The sequence below is a fragment of the Parasteatoda tepidariorum genome, chromosome 7, assembly GCF_982258835.1.
Source record: "Parasteatoda tepidariorum strain Cologne lab strain chromosome 7, Ptep-v5.0, whole genome shotgun sequence".
NCBI lineage: Eukaryota > Metazoa > Arthropoda > Arachnida > Araneae > Theridiidae > Parasteatoda > Parasteatoda tepidariorum.
The window spans coordinates 93106958-93126347 of record NC_141761.1 but is presented as its reverse complement, the minus strand read 5'-3'; the positions used below and the strand labels follow the sequence as shown (position 1 = coordinate 93126347).

Here is a 19390-nt window from a genome sequence, read left to right as displayed (position 1 = left end):
TATATATATATATATATATATATATATATATATATATATATATATATATATATATATATATATATATATATATATATATATATATATATATATATATATATATATATATATATATATATATATATATATATATATATATATATATATATATATATATATATATATATATATATATACGTATAGAGAGAGAGAGAGGGAGAGAGTAAAAAAAAGGAAAAGCTATTGATAAAATAATGGTATACCATTATAAATTAACATTATAAATTTCTATTAAATGACTGAATACACAATTCGTCATAAGCATTTGAAAAGTACTATGACGATTTACTTTTTAAGCACATTGCCATGTTAGCTAGACGGTTGAAATCTGTATGCTCATGAACGCAAAAATACAGATTTGTTTTGTCAGAATTTAACAGTAAAAGAAATTTACATTTGCAATAGCTTTTGTTGCTTACTTTATAGTGTCTTTATTCAACTGAAGAGTGAGGGAGCTCTATGAGCCCCTTTTATTTATTGTTTGAACATAATTATTTGCTCTTAGATTAGTTCTTTAACTTACCAAAATATAAAATATGAAGACAGAGTTATAAAGAAATATAATTTCCTGTAATATTCACAATTTTATAAACCACATGAAATTAATTAAAAGCAACTTTATATCAAGATTTCGTTCTCATTAAATACTGATAAATGCAATTTAAATATTTACTTTAATTACTTAGCCTTTCAGCTACATCGAAAAGTGTAAGAACTATAAACATTTTCGAAATTACATTTTTAACAGGACTATTCTCATTGCGTCTGTTTATAAACGAGCCCGAAATTTGTATTAATTAGATTTGTTTGCTTTTTTTAATCTGATTGGTGCAATTTGCACTTCTCTTAATGTAAAAAAAAATTCTCCTGAAAAGAGCAGAAATTTTTATTTCACTTTTTAAAAAAATAATAAATAAAAAGTAAAGAGAGAATAAGAAAGAAAAAAACTGGTTTGAAATCTTCTTCAAGTATTTTAAACTTTCTTTATTACAGCAAATCGAATATTTCGAGGAACGATGTTCCCCCCTCAACTACAGCACTGTTAATACCAATGAATTAAAGCAGATACTTGAATTTGCAATTAGGTTAAAAATATATTTTGAGACAAAACAGTTCTGACAAAAAATGTGGTAAACAATATCCCAACTTTTTTTTTTGATCAAATAAATAATGAAATTAATTAGCATTAAGACATTTACTTTAGATTCATAATTTTAACTAAAGACGAGGCACTATAGAAATGAACATAAATATAGAAATGAACTGTTTAGAATAATTTTTCGCTTAGAGGAAGTGAAGAAGAGAATTCTGATAGTTTTAGCAAAATATTAACATGATATTTTAAAAAGAATTTATTTGCTTTAATAAAAAAATAGCTACAATATTATAAATATAATTAAACAAATTAATAAAAAAAGGAAAATACTATTGACCTGATAAACTTAAAGATCCTAACTATAATTTTCTTAAAATGTTTTTTTGGATTGGGTTCTTGAGAAAAAATTAAATGTTTATGTCTAATGATTTAAATTAGATTTAGTTGGATGCCTGCAAGTGACGTCTCACGTATGTGTCAAACCTGATTGGCTTTTGAATAGACAAATGCCACGATTTACTTACGATGACGTAATTTACAGGTATCCAATTAAAATAACATGCCTTTTCATGAAACCAGAATGTTCTAAATTCAAGACAGTGGTGAATCAGATTGAAACTTATATGGGCTATTACCGTCTTTTGATGTTAGGGAAGAAATTTGTTCTTCTTATTTTTTGCATAACTTTTTCTTTAGAGATAAAGTTTTCCATGTTATTGGGCAGAATATGTAAGCATAACATAATTTATTTACGTTGTTAAAAAACAGTTCATCTCCTTGAATTCACGAAGTCAATGCAAGATTTAAATCAGCATTTAAATTTCGGACAGCTTAAGGTCTGTCACGGTGATGAAATTAGTTAATTACCAAAATTTGCCTAGATGTGCTTTATTATGCACCAAAATGAAAGTTTAAAAATGAAAATTTAAAAAAAAAACAATTTCAAGAATTTTATTCGATAATTAAAAAAAGAAAGAAATATCTTTAATGTTGGGTTTTTAAAAGTATGTGACTTAAAAGTAAGGTTTTTGAATAAAAATCGCTTTTGTTTACTTATCTTTTAGTACAAGAAAAAAAAAGCATAACAAAAAATCATATTGAAATAAGGTTCTTAAAATTACAATTAAATCTCTCTTAGTAGTAAGAATTGAAACAAAATAATAATAAAAAGACACTTTAAGTCTTGATAATGTCCACAAATTACATTAGTATGTAAGTATTAAAAATATTTTAAAATATTTATTAGAAAAAATATGAATTCTTACAAGTTTTTCGATAATTTGACGTTTGGTAAGCTAGAACTTCTTATCCTAAATATGTATCCACTATTTGAATATTATTGGTTTAAATAATAAAATTTCATAAAATTTAATTACCACCAAAACATACGCTATCGAAATCAGAAGTACTCATCTAATTTTGCGTTGAAATAAGATGAAAACTAATCTAGTTTTTAAAGGCTAGATATTTCTTATTATAATCTTTAATGCCACTCACTTTCGTAGTTAAATTCGTCTTCAATTACAGAAAACTGTGGTTGGTAGGACAAATGACTTTTCTTATAATCTACTCTGAATAGGGATGCAAAGAAAGGAAGGGGCAGATGTAAATTAATGTCTTTCCAAATCTGAGCAGTTTTTTCCCCTGCACTACTTTTCCTTGACAGATTGAGTGAAGACTCTAACTTTAATCAAGTCTACAACCACTTTTGAGACAGATTGACAAAGTGGCACGCCTGCACGTTAACTTCCATCTAACACTTAGAATATATCTGCCACAACTTGAAAACCAAACGCGGTATGCGTTTTTTTCATTTTTCCTAAGTTGCGGTAGCTGGAAAAGAGGACTGGATAATCAAATCACAGAAACGGAGCCATTTGTGGTCACTCCGAAAGTATTAAGGATAGAGATCTTTGTCGAAATAACTAAATTACTATTAATTTTGCTATAATTTCGCGTTTATTATGTGCACAGAGGTGGAAGTAAGATTTTTTTCACTGTTTTTATAATTGTTGGTTAACAAAATTAAAAAAAATTATAATTCGAATAATTTTTTACGCTTTCATTTGTGTGAATTTAAACTTATACTTTTATGTCAATATTAAGGGATAATAATAAACGCCGATTTGATGATTTCATATTTATTATTATATTCATATTGTTAGTAAGACTTTTTTTAAACTGCATTTATTGTATTATTTATAGCACCAATGGTATTCCTTTAAGTGGGGTTGACTATATTTGACTAATTAAATGATAAACATAGAATTTCTGTAAATCTTTATTTTAATGAATTTCAACTTATCCTTTTGAAAAAATACTCTGAAATTTACTTACTTCTAAAATAAGTAAAAATGCAAAAATTAATGTTTTGAAAATTTTATTGGATTACTTCCACATAAATATTGAACTTTAAGAAAAATTAGTTTTACTCCAGATTGCAAATTATTTGAGTAAGTATACTTAAAAACATTAAACGTTTTAAAAATATAATTATTTTTATAAATTAATTATTTAAATAAAATTATGACTAAAGAATAATACAGTGATCAGAAAAAATTATACTAGCATTACCAAATAGTATTTAAAAATAAATTGCTGTAATAATTTACAATTAATCTACTTTAAAAAATGTAACTAATTTAATACTTTATAATAAATTGATATCACACAAGAATTTAAATATATAAAAAAATATAAAAATGATTGATTAAGAATCAAATAAAATCCACTATTTTTCAAAAAATTTAAAGTTCAGCCACAGTTTCTACTTAATTCTAAATTTAGAACTCCAATACTAAGTCTATTTTCTTCAATATAAGGTAATATTATTATTAAATTCTTATTGTTCAATTTAAAACTAATTAAGAGAGAAAAGGAAATTAAAAGATATTTGTACCTGCAATTTGCTAATATAGTAGAAATCTGCGGTTAGACTAGGAAGCGTTTCTGTAGAAGTTGCTTTACCACTTGAGCCTTGTACATGCAGTAAAGCAAACATTAGAATACTCTTCCGTCTTTTAACAGAGAAATTTTTTTATAGTAATTGTGTGATGTAATGCATTAATTAAATTTTTGTTAAATTACTTGCATGGAGAAAAGTCTTAAGGACCTTGTTTTATCATTAGAATCTTGTTTCTTCATGGAAATAAATGTCTTGATTTTTTGATTTATGATAAGAACTTTCATTAATTTGTTTTTTAAGGAAGAAAAATAAATTTGCTGATGATCTTGAATAAAAATTAAAGGTTTCAGAATATTTATTTAAAGTAAAGTAACTTAATTACCACGTTTATATAAACTTTCCTTCGTGTATGTCTGTCCGGGTGGAATTTTGTAATCGATTTTAAACTAACTTTCCGACTAGCTAGAAACTTCAAATTTAGCACACAGTTCAGAATTGGATGACAATGCTTGAAAATGAAGAGAAAAAAGACATGCAAAGTAAAATAAAATTAAAATTTAAAAAAAAAATATTTTCGAGATTTTCCTTTGTTGTCGATTCCATTATTTCAAATTATTACGTGTCAGGTGAAAATATTTTCGTTGTCGGAGTATTTTTATTGGCTGAAAAATCACGTGGTAGGATCCAGTTTTTCCTCATTCATTTCCAGATTGTTTTGGTTGTCATCAGCATAAAACTAATGAAAGTCGTAAAGGTATTGTTTTTCTATAAAGATTTTTGCATCCCTAATTTAAAATAAAAGTTCTATTACTTTAGTAGTGGTCTTGTAGTAGTTTTGACTACTCTTGACTAAGAAAAATAATCTAAATAAAAATATATATTTTTAAAAACCACGTTTTTTGTAGTGAAGAATAATAATTAAAAAATAATAATTTTTTAAAAATATAAAATAAAAATTAAAAATTAAAAAAATCATAGCTTAAAATAAAAAAATTCAAAATAAAAAGTAATTTTTTTAACAACCACGTTTTAGTAGTGGAGAATAATAATTAAGAAAAAAATTGAAAAACGAAAAACGTGGGGCGCATGAAATACATAACAGTACATATACACATACATATACACATTTTCTTACTCATATACATGCACAGCCACATATACATCCACATACATATGCATATACAAAAGCATATTCCACATCCACATTCAGATACAATTACAATTACTGATATACATACACATATTCTCAAGAGCACACATACACACACTAATATAACATTACTGTTATGTATTTCATGCGCCCCACGTTTTTCGTTTTTCAATTTTTTTCTTAATTATTATTCTTCACTACTAAAACGTGGTTTTTAAAAATATTACTTTTTATTTTGAATTTTTTTTTTTATATTTAAGCTTTTATTTCCATGAGTGGTTAATTTTAAGCGTGATTGGTTAAATACTTTAAATCAAAAATTAATCAACCACAAAATCTTCTTCAATTGCTTTAGATATATCAAGTTTTTTAATGTAAAAAAATACGTACAGGAGTCAACTATAGGTTGTAAAATGGTTGTTCTTGTTTTTATGGTTGTTAATCGTTTCTGTTAATCTTTTTAAGTAGTAAATTAAGAAAAAATCATTTAAATTTTTATTTTTATTTTAGTGTGTCACTAATGTTTAATTATTTATACCAGTGAATTTTATCCCTTCCCGCTTTCACTCACTAACCGGTCATGATCATTCTTTTTTTTGTTGCGTGGTGATAAAAAAAATTACAAATTAAACCTAGCTGAATACCTGTTCTTCTCATGGGCAGCAAAAAAAAAAGTAAAAATCATACTGAATAACATTACGAAATCATGCGCAAAACTAGGATGTAAATGGCGACTTATTAAAGCTAAAATAACTTCAACGTATTTATTTATTTATTATTATTCGTAACCCTTCCCGGTGACTTTACGTTATTAGGTTTAACGAAATATGTATTTAGTAGAAATCAAAATATCAAAATCAAGGTTAACTTTATTCAGTATCACATGCCATAATACTGTTACTCGAAGTCAAATCATTATATTTTGACTTTAACACCAATAAGGAATTTTCTCGTCTACTTTACCTTCGAGGCGCCATAATAAACAATTTTACAGTATCTATAATAAAAATGCACAGTATTGGTACAGTTTTTTAAGCCCCATATTTACTCAAATACTTTATTCTAATATTAATATGTTCGGTAGCGATTAAAATTGTACCAAGTGCCATAATACCAGTTGTGAATATAACCGCAAGACGATCACAGGTTACTCATTGTCAAAATGGTTGTTGTCAAATTTTTTTTTAGAAAAGAAAATTCATTGTATTTTTAACTTGGACATCTTTAACTGCTAATCCTGAACTGCTCGGTACACAATTTTGCAGACATATTTAAATGCAGCTCAGACGCATTCTGTGTAAATTCTTTTGATGATTGAGCAGACATTGAACAGCCGATCGAGATCAATATAAACTTTTTCGGATTGGTACAATGGTGTTTGAAGGAGATTGTAAGCTGCATCATACACCCGTTACGGATTCACAAGTTCATACATGAAATATGATTTGAAAGCTATGCTTTTTTTTCAATTTTACATGAATAGTGAATGAATTATTTATATTGAGTGGAAGACAGTCTACGGCCTTGTGCAAGTTATTGGATACGTTGACAACGAAACCTTTTATCCCTAACTGGTGATCAACATCCAGTTCTCGTATTTGCATGAAAGGGGTTCGGAGAGTCACCATTTGCTCTTCGGTAAGGTTCAATTCTTTAAATCACTTTGGTACTTTTGTGAGGGACGGGCTTCATGCTTTCGTTTGAGAATGGAATCCTTTCGTTTGTGTGTAATGCTTAAGGTATTCCCGTCTACGTTCGTTGGATTTGGCTTTTCCAGCATCGGTAAGTTTAGGCCTTGGAATCGTTTTCTTCTTGCTTCAAGTCTAACTTTTGGGACCGTGTCAATCAGTTTGAACCCTCTTTATTTGTGATATTCACCCGAATTAGTATTGAAAACGATCCAGTTTGAGCTGTAGGTTAGAATTTCTGATTCTTAATTGAAATAATAGAAACAAAGACATTGTTAGAGATTGTAATATGTTTTTATAGTTGATGTCACGTGACTCTGACTGCTGCTGCTTTCATTTAATTTTTATTCTTTAACTTTGGTTTTATGTTGGCAACCTTCTTGAAATGTTTTGTGTTGATTATTTAGTGTTCGAATAAGTTAGGTTTTGAAAATATCACCAAATTGAGATTGCTTTAGGATTAATAAATGTTTGTTAAGTTTTAATTTGTATCTGTTTATTCATCTTTAGAACTAGTAGTTCATTTGAATAACATTAAAAAGGCGTCCGTGAAATTTATTTGTTTGCTGCAATTTACATTTTCTGGCGTCCGCGACAGGACATTTTTTCCGATTCGAAACAATGTTTCAAGCAGCAAAAGGATTTAAAAAAGAAGATTTGTTGTTCGTCGCTGAAGAAATTGGCGCAACATTACCACAAAAGGTCACAATATCGAAACTGAAAGAAGCAATTTTGAAAAGTAAGCAGTATTCCGAAGATCCACAGTTTGTTGAAGATATTTTGGTAACAACTGTTAGTGACCGGAAGCATAAAGAATTGGCAGAGGCGGAGCAAAAACAGTTAGAATGTGATGAAAAGCAAAAGCAATTAGAATATGAAGAACGGGAAAGAATAAGATTACATGAACTGGAGTTGGCGCGAATTCAAGTAAACTCGCCAGTGGCAATAGCAGGTGAGTCCGAAAATTCTATGATTACTAGTGCTAGGAGGAAATTTAATTTACCCAAATTAGAGTTTCGACAATTCAGTGGGGATATCAAGGAATGGTTACCTTTTTGGAGTCAATTCCAACAGATTCATCAAGATGTAGATATTGCTCCCGAAAATAAATTTCAGTACCTTATTCAAGCTACTGTAAGCGGATCTAGAGCGCGAGAAGTTGTAGAGAGCTTTCCGCCAACCGGTGCTAACTACGCCAAGGTAATTGATAGTCTGAAAGCTTGGTTTGGAAGAGATGAACTTTTGGTAGAAGTTTATGTTCGCGAACTATTAAGATTAATAATTTCGGTTCAGAAAAATGAAAAAATTTTAATGACTTCTCTCTATGATAAGCTTGAATCGTACCTTAGAGCATTAGAGACACTAGGAGTAACAACTGATAAATGTGCTTCAATACTTTATCCAATGGTTGAATCTTGTTTTCAAGAAGAGTTCCTGAAAGCATGGTCTCATGGCATGGAAGGCACAGAAGTCCTTCTTACGCAGCTTCAACTGATGCTAAAGAACGACTGAACAATTTGATGAATTTCCTGAAAACTGAAACTGAAGGAGAGGAAAGAATAAATTTAGCCATGGCTGGGTTTGGTTTGGGTTCAAGTGAAAATCGCCAAACTTTTAAGAAAAAAGGAAAGCCTTTGATTTCAGGTAGAGTGCATACAGCTGGCAATTTACTTACTGCGGCTTCAAAAGAGGTAAAGAAATTATGTGTTTTTTGTTCTGGAAAGCACTCCAGCTCAGACTGTTTCACCGCTCAACGGATGAGTTTAGCCGAGAGACAAGATATAGTAAGAAAAAACCAGTGTTGTTTTGCGTGTTTGAATTCTGGTCATCCAGTACGTAAGTGCAAAATGTTCATCAAATGTATTGTATGCGGTAAAAGACATGTGCCACTTATGTGTGAGAAGCTAGATACCCGAGGTAAAGAATCAGGAGAAAGTGGTGAAAGTTCTGAGATTAACATGTCTAACATTACTTATGGTCCCAAAGTGTTTCTTCAGACATTAAAAATCAAACTGGTTTCAGATAACAAGGAAATTCTAGTGAGAGCTGTATTAGATTCCGGATCCCAAAAAACGTATATTTTGAAAAGTCTCGTGGAACAAATGGGATATACTCCGGTAAGAAAAGAAACGCTTATACATTCTTTATTTGGTGGTATTAACTCTGATAAGTATGAACACACATGTTATAGAATCCGATTAAGAAATCCAAAAAACAGCATAACTTGTAACATGGAAGCTTTGGATCAGTCTTCTATATGTGATAACATTACACCTGTAACTTCAGGTCCGTGGATCAAGGAACTTCATGAAATGAAGATAACTTTATCAGATATTGGTAATGAATTGCAACCTGTACAAGTACTTCTTGGAGCTGACGTGATAGGGAAGCTTATGACAGGTCAGCGTAAAGTATTAATTTGTGGACTTGTCGCCATAGAAACTTTACTTGGTTGGACTTTGTCGGGAAAAGTGCCTGAAATCGATACATCTTTATGCAATTCTATGTTGGTAACTTCTCTTTTAGTGAAAGAAATGGATATATCAGATATGTGGACATTGGATACCATAGGGATACAGGATCCATCAGAACAGGAGACTAAAGAAGAACTTTATAACGCTTCAGTAGATCATTTCTTAAAGACTGTTAAAGTTGAAGATCAACGTTTCCTTGTTAGTCTACCTTGGCTTGACGTACATTTGCCTTTGTCCGACAATTTTAATTTAGCACTAAAAGGATTGCAAGTAACAACTCGGAAGCTTGAAGCAGAAAATTTGTTTGAGGAATATGGAAATGTTTTCAAAGAATGGGAACGAGAAGGCATCATCGAACAGGTTCCTGTAGAAGAACTGAAATTGACTTGTCACTATATGCCACATCGTCACGTAGTGAAGGAGAACAGTACAACAAAGATTAGGCCGGTGTTTAATGCTTCGTCTAAACAAAAAGGACATCCCAGTTTTAATGACTGTGTTGAAAACGGCCTAAATTTGATCGAATTAATTCCTTCCATAATGACAAGATTTCGACTCCATAAGTTTGGCATAACAGCAGATATACGCAAAACTTTTTTGCAAATAGGTCTCCATAAGCCAGATAGAGATTTTCTACGTTTCCTATGGCACGACGAACAAGGTAAGCTCAAACATTACCGTCATCGAAGAGTTGTCTTCGGTGTTTCTTGTAGTCCCTTTTTGCTTGCGTCAACCATACGATACCACTTAGAAAACAAACTAGATGAAGCCACACAAGGAAATGAAAGATATCCTGAAGGCATTATCCGCCAACTACTACTCAGTTTTTATGTGGATAATTGTTTAGTTAGTGTTGAAACTGAGCAAGAGTTAAAGCAGTTTATTGAAGTTGCCACAGAAATTATGGCTGAAAGAAAATTTGATTTAAGAGGGTGGGAGTTCACTAATCCCGCTGAATCCACTGTAAGGTCAACAAACATTCTAGGAATGATATGGGACAGATAAAGTGATACTCTTTCCATAAATATTCCTGATGTTAATGAAACAAAGAATGAAGTGATCACAAAGCGAAATATTTTATCAGCTTCACACAAAGTTTTTGATCCCATAGGGATAACCAGTCCAGTGATGATGCGTCCAAAACTTTTGTTACAAAATTTGTGGAAGTCTAAAATTGGTTGGGACGCTGAAGTTGATATAAAAGCGAGCGAAGAATTTCTAAAATGGTTAAATGAGCTTGAATATTTGAAGAATGTGAGGGTGGCAAGATGGTTGCACTGCGATAAGGGAGTTGAAAATATTTCACTTCACTTTTTTTGTGATGCAAGCAAGTATGCCTTTTCGGCAGTTGTCTTTCTGCGAGTTTGTTATATGAATAATGTTTATGTACAGCTGGTACAAAGCAAAACAAGAATTGCCCCTTGTGGGAAAAAAGAGACAACAATTGCAAGATTAGAACTTCTTGGTGCCACAATATCTGCTCGTCTATCCACTGAGGTACGAAAAGAGTTTAAAACCCACAATGTGTATTTTTGGACAGACTCCACCACAGTGTTAGCTTGGTTGAAAAGAGAAGAAACGTGGGGTGTATTCGCACAGAACCGTGTTCAAGAAATTAGGAAACTGACAGCAGTTCAAGCATGGAGACATGTACCTGGATCCTTGAATCCCGCGGATCGGCCAAGTAGAGGTTGTTCAGCTAAGCAATTGTGCCAGTCAAAATGGTGGGAGGGTCCCTGTTGGTTGTACCTTCCATCCCGTGAATGGCCAACTAACGACTCAGAGGAAGATGTCAATGAAGAAGAAGTGATTAGAGAAAAAAGAAGAACGATCGTATCTTTCATTTGAATAACATTAAAAAGGCGTCCGTGAAATTTATTTGTTTGCTGCAATTTACAGACATCGTTCAAATGATGAAATTCTTTTTTATTCACAACTCAAGAAGTATTTATGGGATCTCTTTGGTCCCATATCTCAAAAATAAACTCACCAACTTAATGCATAACAAAATTAAAAGTGAAAAAAAGAATTCTAAAAAAATTATCAAACAGCAGCGGTCGCTACAGCAACGCATGTGCTCTGTTTATTATTGCTCTTGATTATTGTAGTTGAAAAGTGCAGACGCTATGAAATTCAAAGCAAGACCCATTTTGCCAATGGGTAATAAATCGTAATTGACTTTTTAAAATGTATTTTTTGTCTTCATTAACAAACGACATCCAGAAAGAATTGACATAAAAGCAATTCATGGAACTAAACTAAAAGAAAAGACCGAACGATTATAAAGAACTTCATAAATTCAGTTAAATATAATAAAGGAAAACGATAAATTCATCAATCTAACTGATAGTTAAGTTTTTTTGGCGATACGTGAAAAAACCTTTTGAGTCAAACTGTTGCCACTTTGTCACGCACCGATAAGAAAACACTCTGTCTCTTTTATATGCTGTAGCATTAGAGTGGACACTCCTTAAATATTTCCCCGAGAATTTAGGAAAAAAGAAAAGAAAAGTGTTGCCATTTCTTATACTTAATAATTTTTTTTCAATGCCTACTCGATTGACACTCGTCATTCAGGTATCAGTAGGGCAGATTTGTTGGCCACTCGTTCAGTGGCGCCATATTAGGTGAGCCAACTTTGCGCACACAGTAAGGACAGGTAGTACAGAGAATGTAAGAACATGTAATGCCTTGTCTGGGATTCGAACCCAGGACCTTTCTAATGTGAGATTAGCCTCTTGACAGTCCTGTCGTCATTTTGCTTAATATAAAATCTCACTTTTTCGCATTAAAGTGGAAATTCTTTCATAATTCACTGTATATTTAGTTTAGCACACAAATTTTTATGGCTCATCTCCTAGCACAAAATCATTCAAAAAGTATAAAACGATAAAATATTTATTTCATTAAGTTTCCTTTATGTGCAGCCATTTAATGTTAAACTCCAACAGGAAGATAAAATTATTTGAATTTCAGGTTTGAATTGGTAACAGTTTTTACGTTTCTTTTCGACAAATATTTAATTTAACAAGAAAAAAAATAAGAAAGAAAAAAGTCTTCTATATTTAAATAGAAAGAAAATATTTAATTCCAGGTAAATGTTTGTTTTAATTCTGAAATATAGTATTATAAAATGTAAAAGAATGTTTCAAGATTTAGATGTAATTTTTTAATTAAAAGTTGTGTAAATAAAAAAAACGATGTAGTGAAATTTTGCTTAATCAATCTAGAAAAAAACTCGACAAGAACAGACAATCAATTTATAGCTGTGGTTAAAAATGATTTAAAACAAACTTACATTATATGAGGGATTAGATGGTAATGAATTATACGAACTTATTTATTCTGATATGTTATTTTATTCATTACTAGGAGGCTTCGCCCCCTGCTCGCTGGCGCTCACCAACCCCCGGAACTGCTTTCACAGTTCATTTCGGATTGCTTCGCAATCCAATGCTCGCTTTGCTCGCTCATTGGATACGTTCTTAACGTCTAGTTTCTGTATACTTTTTGAATACTGAAGTTCCGAAAACTTTTCACTGTAGAAAATTCTAAACATGTACATTTCAAAATTAATTTGAAATTGCAAACAGTTCACATATTTTTCTTAATCACACTATTCTAAATTTCAGTTGAGAAAAGTAACTGTTGTAAGTTTTGTTTTAAAGTCTTTCCCACCAGAGGGCTAAAGCCACGTGTTGTAAAACAATATGAAATAGTAGTCTGCCACTGAACGCCGGATGTAAAGCATCGGCTTTGATGAAGATAATTTTGTATTTTTAATACTCTGAAGGGCGCCACCTTAATAATATGGAATTTGTAAAATAAATGTATATAGTTTTGATTGTTGATGAAGCCCATCATTTTGTGATTTCATAAGTGTTCAGAAGCAGAACAACTATAAGTTTTTTATTTTATCACAAAAAAGTAAAATGTATAAAAAACAAAGAAAAGAGTAAGAAAATGAGTATAGTCATAGAAAAAGTTAAAATTATAATATAGTATTTGTCAGTCAAAATAAAACTTTTTGTTTAAGTCATTGCTAACAATTCAAATTTCTCCGAGGCAATTCTAAAGTACAAATTAAGGTAGTATTGTTAAGTTGAAACACAATATTTTTAGTTTTGATGTCAACAGTACAATTGGGTATAATATAGCCTACGTCACAGGTTGTGTTGTTCCTACTAAATTTAACCCATGAACGGCATTTTCTGCGAGCCTAACTTCAAGCCACAAATAAACAAACGAAGTGTTCGATCGTTTAAATAGCTGCTCGCCAGATTTTATTGCATTATAAAGAAAAGTTATTGAAACTAAATACAACTAAATAAACAACAACAACTAAAACAAATAACAACAACTACTAATAACAATAACTAAATAAACAACAACTAAATTCCATTCGTTTAGCATTGCGTCATATGTTGTTCCTACTAAATCGAAGTAGTTGTGTTTTTTTCATATTATACCCAATTCAATTTTTCACAAAAACGATTGTTTCCATTGTTAAGTTCCATGTCAACAATTCAAATTTTTCTGAGGCAACTCTTAACCTCTAAATATTATTTTTTTTATGTACACATTTCTAAATGTCAGTATTCAACCACAAAACAACTTAAAGTCCTCAAATTTAGCATTAAGTTGTAAAATGTAATGAAAGAGGGTCATAGCAATTCGCGATCGCAACGCTCGAGTACGCCGTCTAGCGGGAGCCTGTAAATATCGGACATTAATTTATCACGTTTTCATTTAGTTCCATCAAAGTCATTGACTGAATCAGACGCCATTTTTTAGCAGCAAACAAGAAACAAAATTTCCCTAAGGAAAAGGCCGAAGAACTTGAAAAAAATCTCCAGAATATTAGTAAATCTTTCAGGAACAGAACACGCCAAACATTTGAAGAAAAATTCCTCAATAATTTTTAATTTCTATTATCAACAAACTTGCAACTGATGACTTCCGATTTCGGATACTGTTACAGATGTGTGTATTAAGGTAAAATGCATTTCTTCTGTCTTCAATTCATTACGAATTAAAGTGAAGTCAACATTGCTTTCGTCATTCCAGTGAATAAATATGAATTCAGAACATACAGAATTGTAATAGTTATAGCATATTCTTCTTCGTTATAGAAGAGTATATATTTCTGTATCCATATAATTCGGAAAACAACAATAAAAAATTATCCAAGTTACTTGAAATAGTGCCATTTGTGCTGATTCTTAATTAATTTAAATCGTTTTCTTGGTAAGTTTTTTTTAATTTTGAAAGAATAAGTTCAACTAGAATTCAGCTATTCTGTTTTTAGCTACATATTCAAATTCATATCAATTATAAAATTTTGCTGTGTAGTATGTTATCTAAAAGTAATGAAGGTATAAACTATGTATCTATTATTTGAGAATAAAGTTTTCAAACAAGGAACTTATCATTTTGGAATTCTCCGGGAATCATAAATCAGGTAAGTGCAATGATTTTTACAATAAAAAATTTGCTTGTAAATATTTTTTTTTCATTTGATGATGGTTCTCTACAGAATGGTTTTTTACGTCTGATTAAGAACTATAAGAATAATAAAAAAAGAAACAATATGAAAGTTTTTATTTCAATGTTAATAATTCTTAAAATCGTTTTTTTTATCCTAAGAATTCTTTATTTTCCGTTTTTTAGTTTATAATTTTTTGATAAAAATTGTTCTCAAAATACTTTTGAAAAATTAAATGGTATAACATTATGTGTTTATGTATACTTCTTGTATATTCCAATGTTTGAAATAATATGATTCAGAAAAGTATGGAATAAAAATTCGGTACTTACGACGTATTAACGCCACCGCCGCTACAGATTTGGCGGTTTTTAAGTGCCGCCAATCTACACTTAAAATTTTTGCGACAGTTCATAAAATAAAACACTTTATTTAAAATCAAAATAGTTAATTGGATTTCGGTGGAAAATGAGCCGTTATAGAGTTTAGCATAGATTCAAAACAATCATATCGCCATATGAACTCTGATAAATAAGATTCGAAATGAAATAACATTTCCAAAACGTACGTTTACCAAGATAAAGTTTTATGTTGTGGGAATTGGTACATTTTCGTTTTTTCGGTAAAATATTTCCCTCCTAAAAAAATACAATTGCATCTTGTTTTGTTTTTGGCAAATCCCAAAGACGAATATTCGTAGCACTAAAAATGGCGACAAAAAAGAATTGTTTTTTTTTTGTTTTTGTTTCGTCAGCATTCTTTATTTTACGTTTCTTAGTTTCTAAATAATGATTTTTATTGAAACTTGAAATTTTTTGATAAAAATTGTTGTCAAAAAACGTTGTTTACAAAATTCAATTTCATAAAATTATGGGGCTTATGTATACTTTTTGTTCATTTTAATTTTTGAACTAATATGATTCTTAAAACTATAGAATGTAAAGTTTAAATGGGCCTTTCATGTTATATCATTAAATTTAGTAATACTATTTCTCGGGCATTAGGTTTTAACTCTTATAAGAATATACATATTTTTTTCTGTTAATGTACAAATATTTTTCCGATGTGTTTTGGATATTCCTTCTCTAATAAAAAGAGATACCATTTTGTTTTCGGTTGTACAAGAAAGAAGATCAAGCATTTTTCTTTTTTAAATTTAATAAGCCACATTAAAGAAGGAACGTTACAATGCTACATGCTACATTAACGACGTCTCCAGAGTAACTGAATGACGGTTCATATGGAAATCGCAGGTAAGCGTCTCATACAACAACGCCCCCTATAGTTCGTTGCGATCGCGAATAATGAAAGTAGAAGTAAAGTTAGTAGTGTAAAATTAAAACAATATTTCTAATCAATGAGCCAAGTTCAAGAAGCAGTTGTAGAAGTAGGTTGTTTATTTAAAACTTTTTATAGAATTTCTTTAAGAACACAATTGTTAATTTGGGCATTTGGCGATACAACACTTCTAGAATTGAATGATTTGTTACGTCAAGCGCTCAGGTATCATAATTTTGATCTAGTTGCTCTTCTATGTCATGTTGATTTATGTTGCTAAGTTAACTTTCAAGAAATTCTATGGCTGGCAACAGCATTTTTATTTTTTAAGTTGCTTATTTCTATTTCTTTTAGAATTCGTTATTTTTTTAACGAAATGTTTTTTAACGTAGCAGAATTCTTTGCCAACTGTTTTCTCTATGAATGAAGAAAATAAAGTAAATATTTAACTGTTGTGAAAAGAATCTTTTTAGTTGTACAAAGTACTTCAGCCGAAATTTGAGAGCCACGTAAGAGAATTATATATATTGGATCAGAAACACATCATTAAAAGGCAGAATGCTTTGATGTTTTCAAAACAAAGCAAATGTTGCTACCGGCGGAAAAGAAATACAGCCAAAATTTGGGAGCCACGTAAGAGAATTATATATAATAGATTACTACCTTTTTAGATTAGAAAGGTATATTTTACAGTGTTTTTAGAAGCTCTTTGCCAAGGAAAATAAAAAAGCTACAGTTTAAGTGCTTTAAACTTATGGCTAGCTATGTTATAAATTATATGACTCATCCCACTATAAAGAATTATCTGAGCTTTAGAAAGGACAAAAAACTTAATTATTTAAAATAATTTTTTTTTTTTTGAAAATTGCCAATTTGGCGAAATTTTTCCACCCAGATAAAGAAATATTAAAATCAATAAATAATTCTCAATTTTTGAAATTTTTTTAGTAGTCCAAATAATGTAGGGTTGGGTAATTTTTTAAACATCAGAAAGTTAGATCCCAAACGCTTTTTCTCTTTACAAAGAAGTGACTTTTCTTTTTCATCATAATGACGTTTTGCGCCATTTTCAAAATCAGCATAGCGGATGCTGGATAAAGATACCGGGTATTTTAAAAATTACAGACAGATTTTGAAAATTAATAAGAAAGAGAATGAAAATCGATAAAAAAAAAATGTACTACGACGCTGTGCGGGGAAAACTACGAATTTTACACCACCAAATTGCACACTTAGTTAAAATTCCTAAAAGTGACGTTTCAGAATAGGAATAACTGCGCCGAAAAATTAGGTAATACTCCAAAACGATGAATATCCGTTCTTTTCACAAGCAAACCATCATTAAAATCCTTCACAAGCACTCATTAACTGATAGCGTGGCAAAATACTGACTAGAGATGCCACGGGTTTAATTTCTCTGCAGTTCTTGCATGCCAGCAGTGCCATCTATTGGCGGGAAGTTTACCAAATGAGCAATTTGGAAAGACGAAACTCTCTGGTTTCCTAAGCATAGTTCAGCCAACCATAAATATTTATTGCACTCCGTTATTTTTTAAATTTTTTTTTTTTCAAAATCTAACAGTCATTTTTGGGACACCTGTTATCTTTAGCCATCATACTCTAAGCTAATTCAGAAAATAGCACACAGAATGTTATTGTGAAGAAAAATTTTTTACTCAGTAGATTAAATATGGTCAAACAGTCATGAAAAACTATTGTAAACTCCCAGCAGTTGCAAAAATTGCATAATATCCTCAACAAAAAAAACATTATTTCATCAGAGCCTCTAAAAAACAGCAATAAATGTTGTGATTCGTACATGACGTATACAACTGATTACTTTTAAAGTTCAAATGCAATTGTTTTAAAGGCATTAAAACATATTTTTCTTACAAAATTTATTATATGAACTTCGATAACTAAGTTCAAATATTATTCATAAGTAATAGTGATTATAGTAACTAATAATCTTAATTTTAAGCTTTTTTAAACATTTAAAATTTGTATTTAAATCTGTACCCTAATAGATGTTTCTAAAGGCTTTGAATCATATTATAAGACACATTTGCTTCAACCTTACTCCAAGTTCAATTCTATTGTGGTGCAAATTAATATTTCTTAAACTTGATTAACCGATACTTTAGTTTCACATGGTCAATTTGACACTTCATTAAGATTGAAGCAAATTTTTATATATTACGGTTCAATGTACCATCATTAAAGTTAAATGTTAATTCTATTTTTCTGGTATATTTACAGTGCATGGTGACGTCATTGTCTTGACGTATTTTGTTTTGTTCTCTAGTGCTCTCTGGGTAGTTGCACTAAGAAGATCACGATATTCACACATGTAACCTATGACGCAAAGCCAGCTGATCGTTTATTATCAAAATGACGTGTTAAAGTAGAGCTAAGTTTCTCCACGTAAGTTAGATTGTTTAATTAACATGATGATAATTAAATATAGCTCCGTATCACACATAGAATTTGCTGAAATATAATTATATTTTTTCTCGTCCTCGTCTTTTATTTGACTTAGATTTATTATTTGTTTATGTATTTTATTGTTACCGTGATACATTTTTGTTTGAGTATCTTTCAACTTCGATGCATAGTTAGGTTGTTTATGTTCTACATTGTTTCGTGCCTGCCTTTGAGTTAAGTAAGAAATATATAGTGAAAGAATTGAAATCTTTATGAAGGAATATAAAATGTGTTACTAAAGAGAATTGATGCTTGACGGGCTTGGCTTACTCGAAAGAGAATGGAAAAAGGAGTTGCTGACGTAAGCAGAAGCCACGTTTCAACAATCAATCAGGATTGAGATTCCCACACTATGTCACTCACAAGCATATATGGCAACGCTACTTTTAAAAAGTAACGAGTAAAAGTACAAGTATTTTTAAAAAAAGTAACGAGTAAAAAGTAAAAAGTTTTTATTTTGAAAAGTAACGAGTAAAAAGTACAAGTAAAAGTACAAGTACTAAACAAAAAAAGTAACGATTTAAGAGCACATTTCTAGGAAATCGAAAATTTAAAGTAACCTAAAAGTTTATTAAATAATATTCTTATGCTCTTTAATGTTTTTGCAAAATTGTTGTTATTTATTTAATTACTTTTAATTTTGACAGTTATGAACATTAATTTATTTTTAAATTCGGAAGAATATTATAATGTAATTTTATAATAAAATCGCATAATGTAATTTTAAAATCAAATATAATTTTAATATCAAACTTTTTATGGATTTGCACGAAAAAGAAATTTTATCTATT

At 30.1% G+C, this 19390-nt stretch overlaps 3 protein-coding genes across 3 annotated transcripts; all 3 read left to right on the top strand.

The window, feature by feature from the left end:
• Positions 1-7499: 7499 nt before the first annotated feature.
• Positions 7500-8390, top strand: LOC147807323 (uncharacterized). Its single transcript, XM_087168885.1, has one exon. The coding sequence runs from the start codon at positions 7500-7502 to the stop codon at positions 8388-8390; it is 891 nt and encodes a 296-aa protein (XP_087025011.1).
• A 59-nt stretch (positions 8391-8449) lies between these two features.
• Positions 8450-10357, top strand: LOC147807322 (uncharacterized). Its single transcript, XM_087168884.1, has one exon. The coding sequence runs from the start codon at positions 8450-8452 to the stop codon at positions 10355-10357; it is 1908 nt and encodes a 635-aa protein (XP_087025010.1).
• A 126-nt stretch (positions 10358-10483) lies between these two features.
• Positions 10484-11200, top strand: LOC147807321 (uncharacterized). Its single transcript, XM_087168883.1, has one exon. The coding sequence runs from the start codon at positions 10484-10486 to the stop codon at positions 11198-11200; it is 717 nt and encodes a 238-aa protein (XP_087025009.1).
• The last annotated feature ends 8190 nt before the right edge of the window (positions 11201-19390 follow it).

Coding starts and splice junctions, on each gene's coding strand:
- LOC147807323 (XM_087168885.1), top strand. CDS start 7,500: ATGTTTCAAGCAGCAAAAGGATTTAAAAAAGAAGATTTGTTGTTCGTC.
- LOC147807322 (XM_087168884.1), top strand. CDS start 8,450: ATGGCTGGGTTTGGTTTGGGTTCAAGTGAAAATCGCCAAACTTTTAAG.
- LOC147807321 (XM_087168883.1), top strand. CDS start 10,484: ATGCGTCCAAAACTTTTGTTACAAAATTTGTGGAAGTCTAAAATTGGT.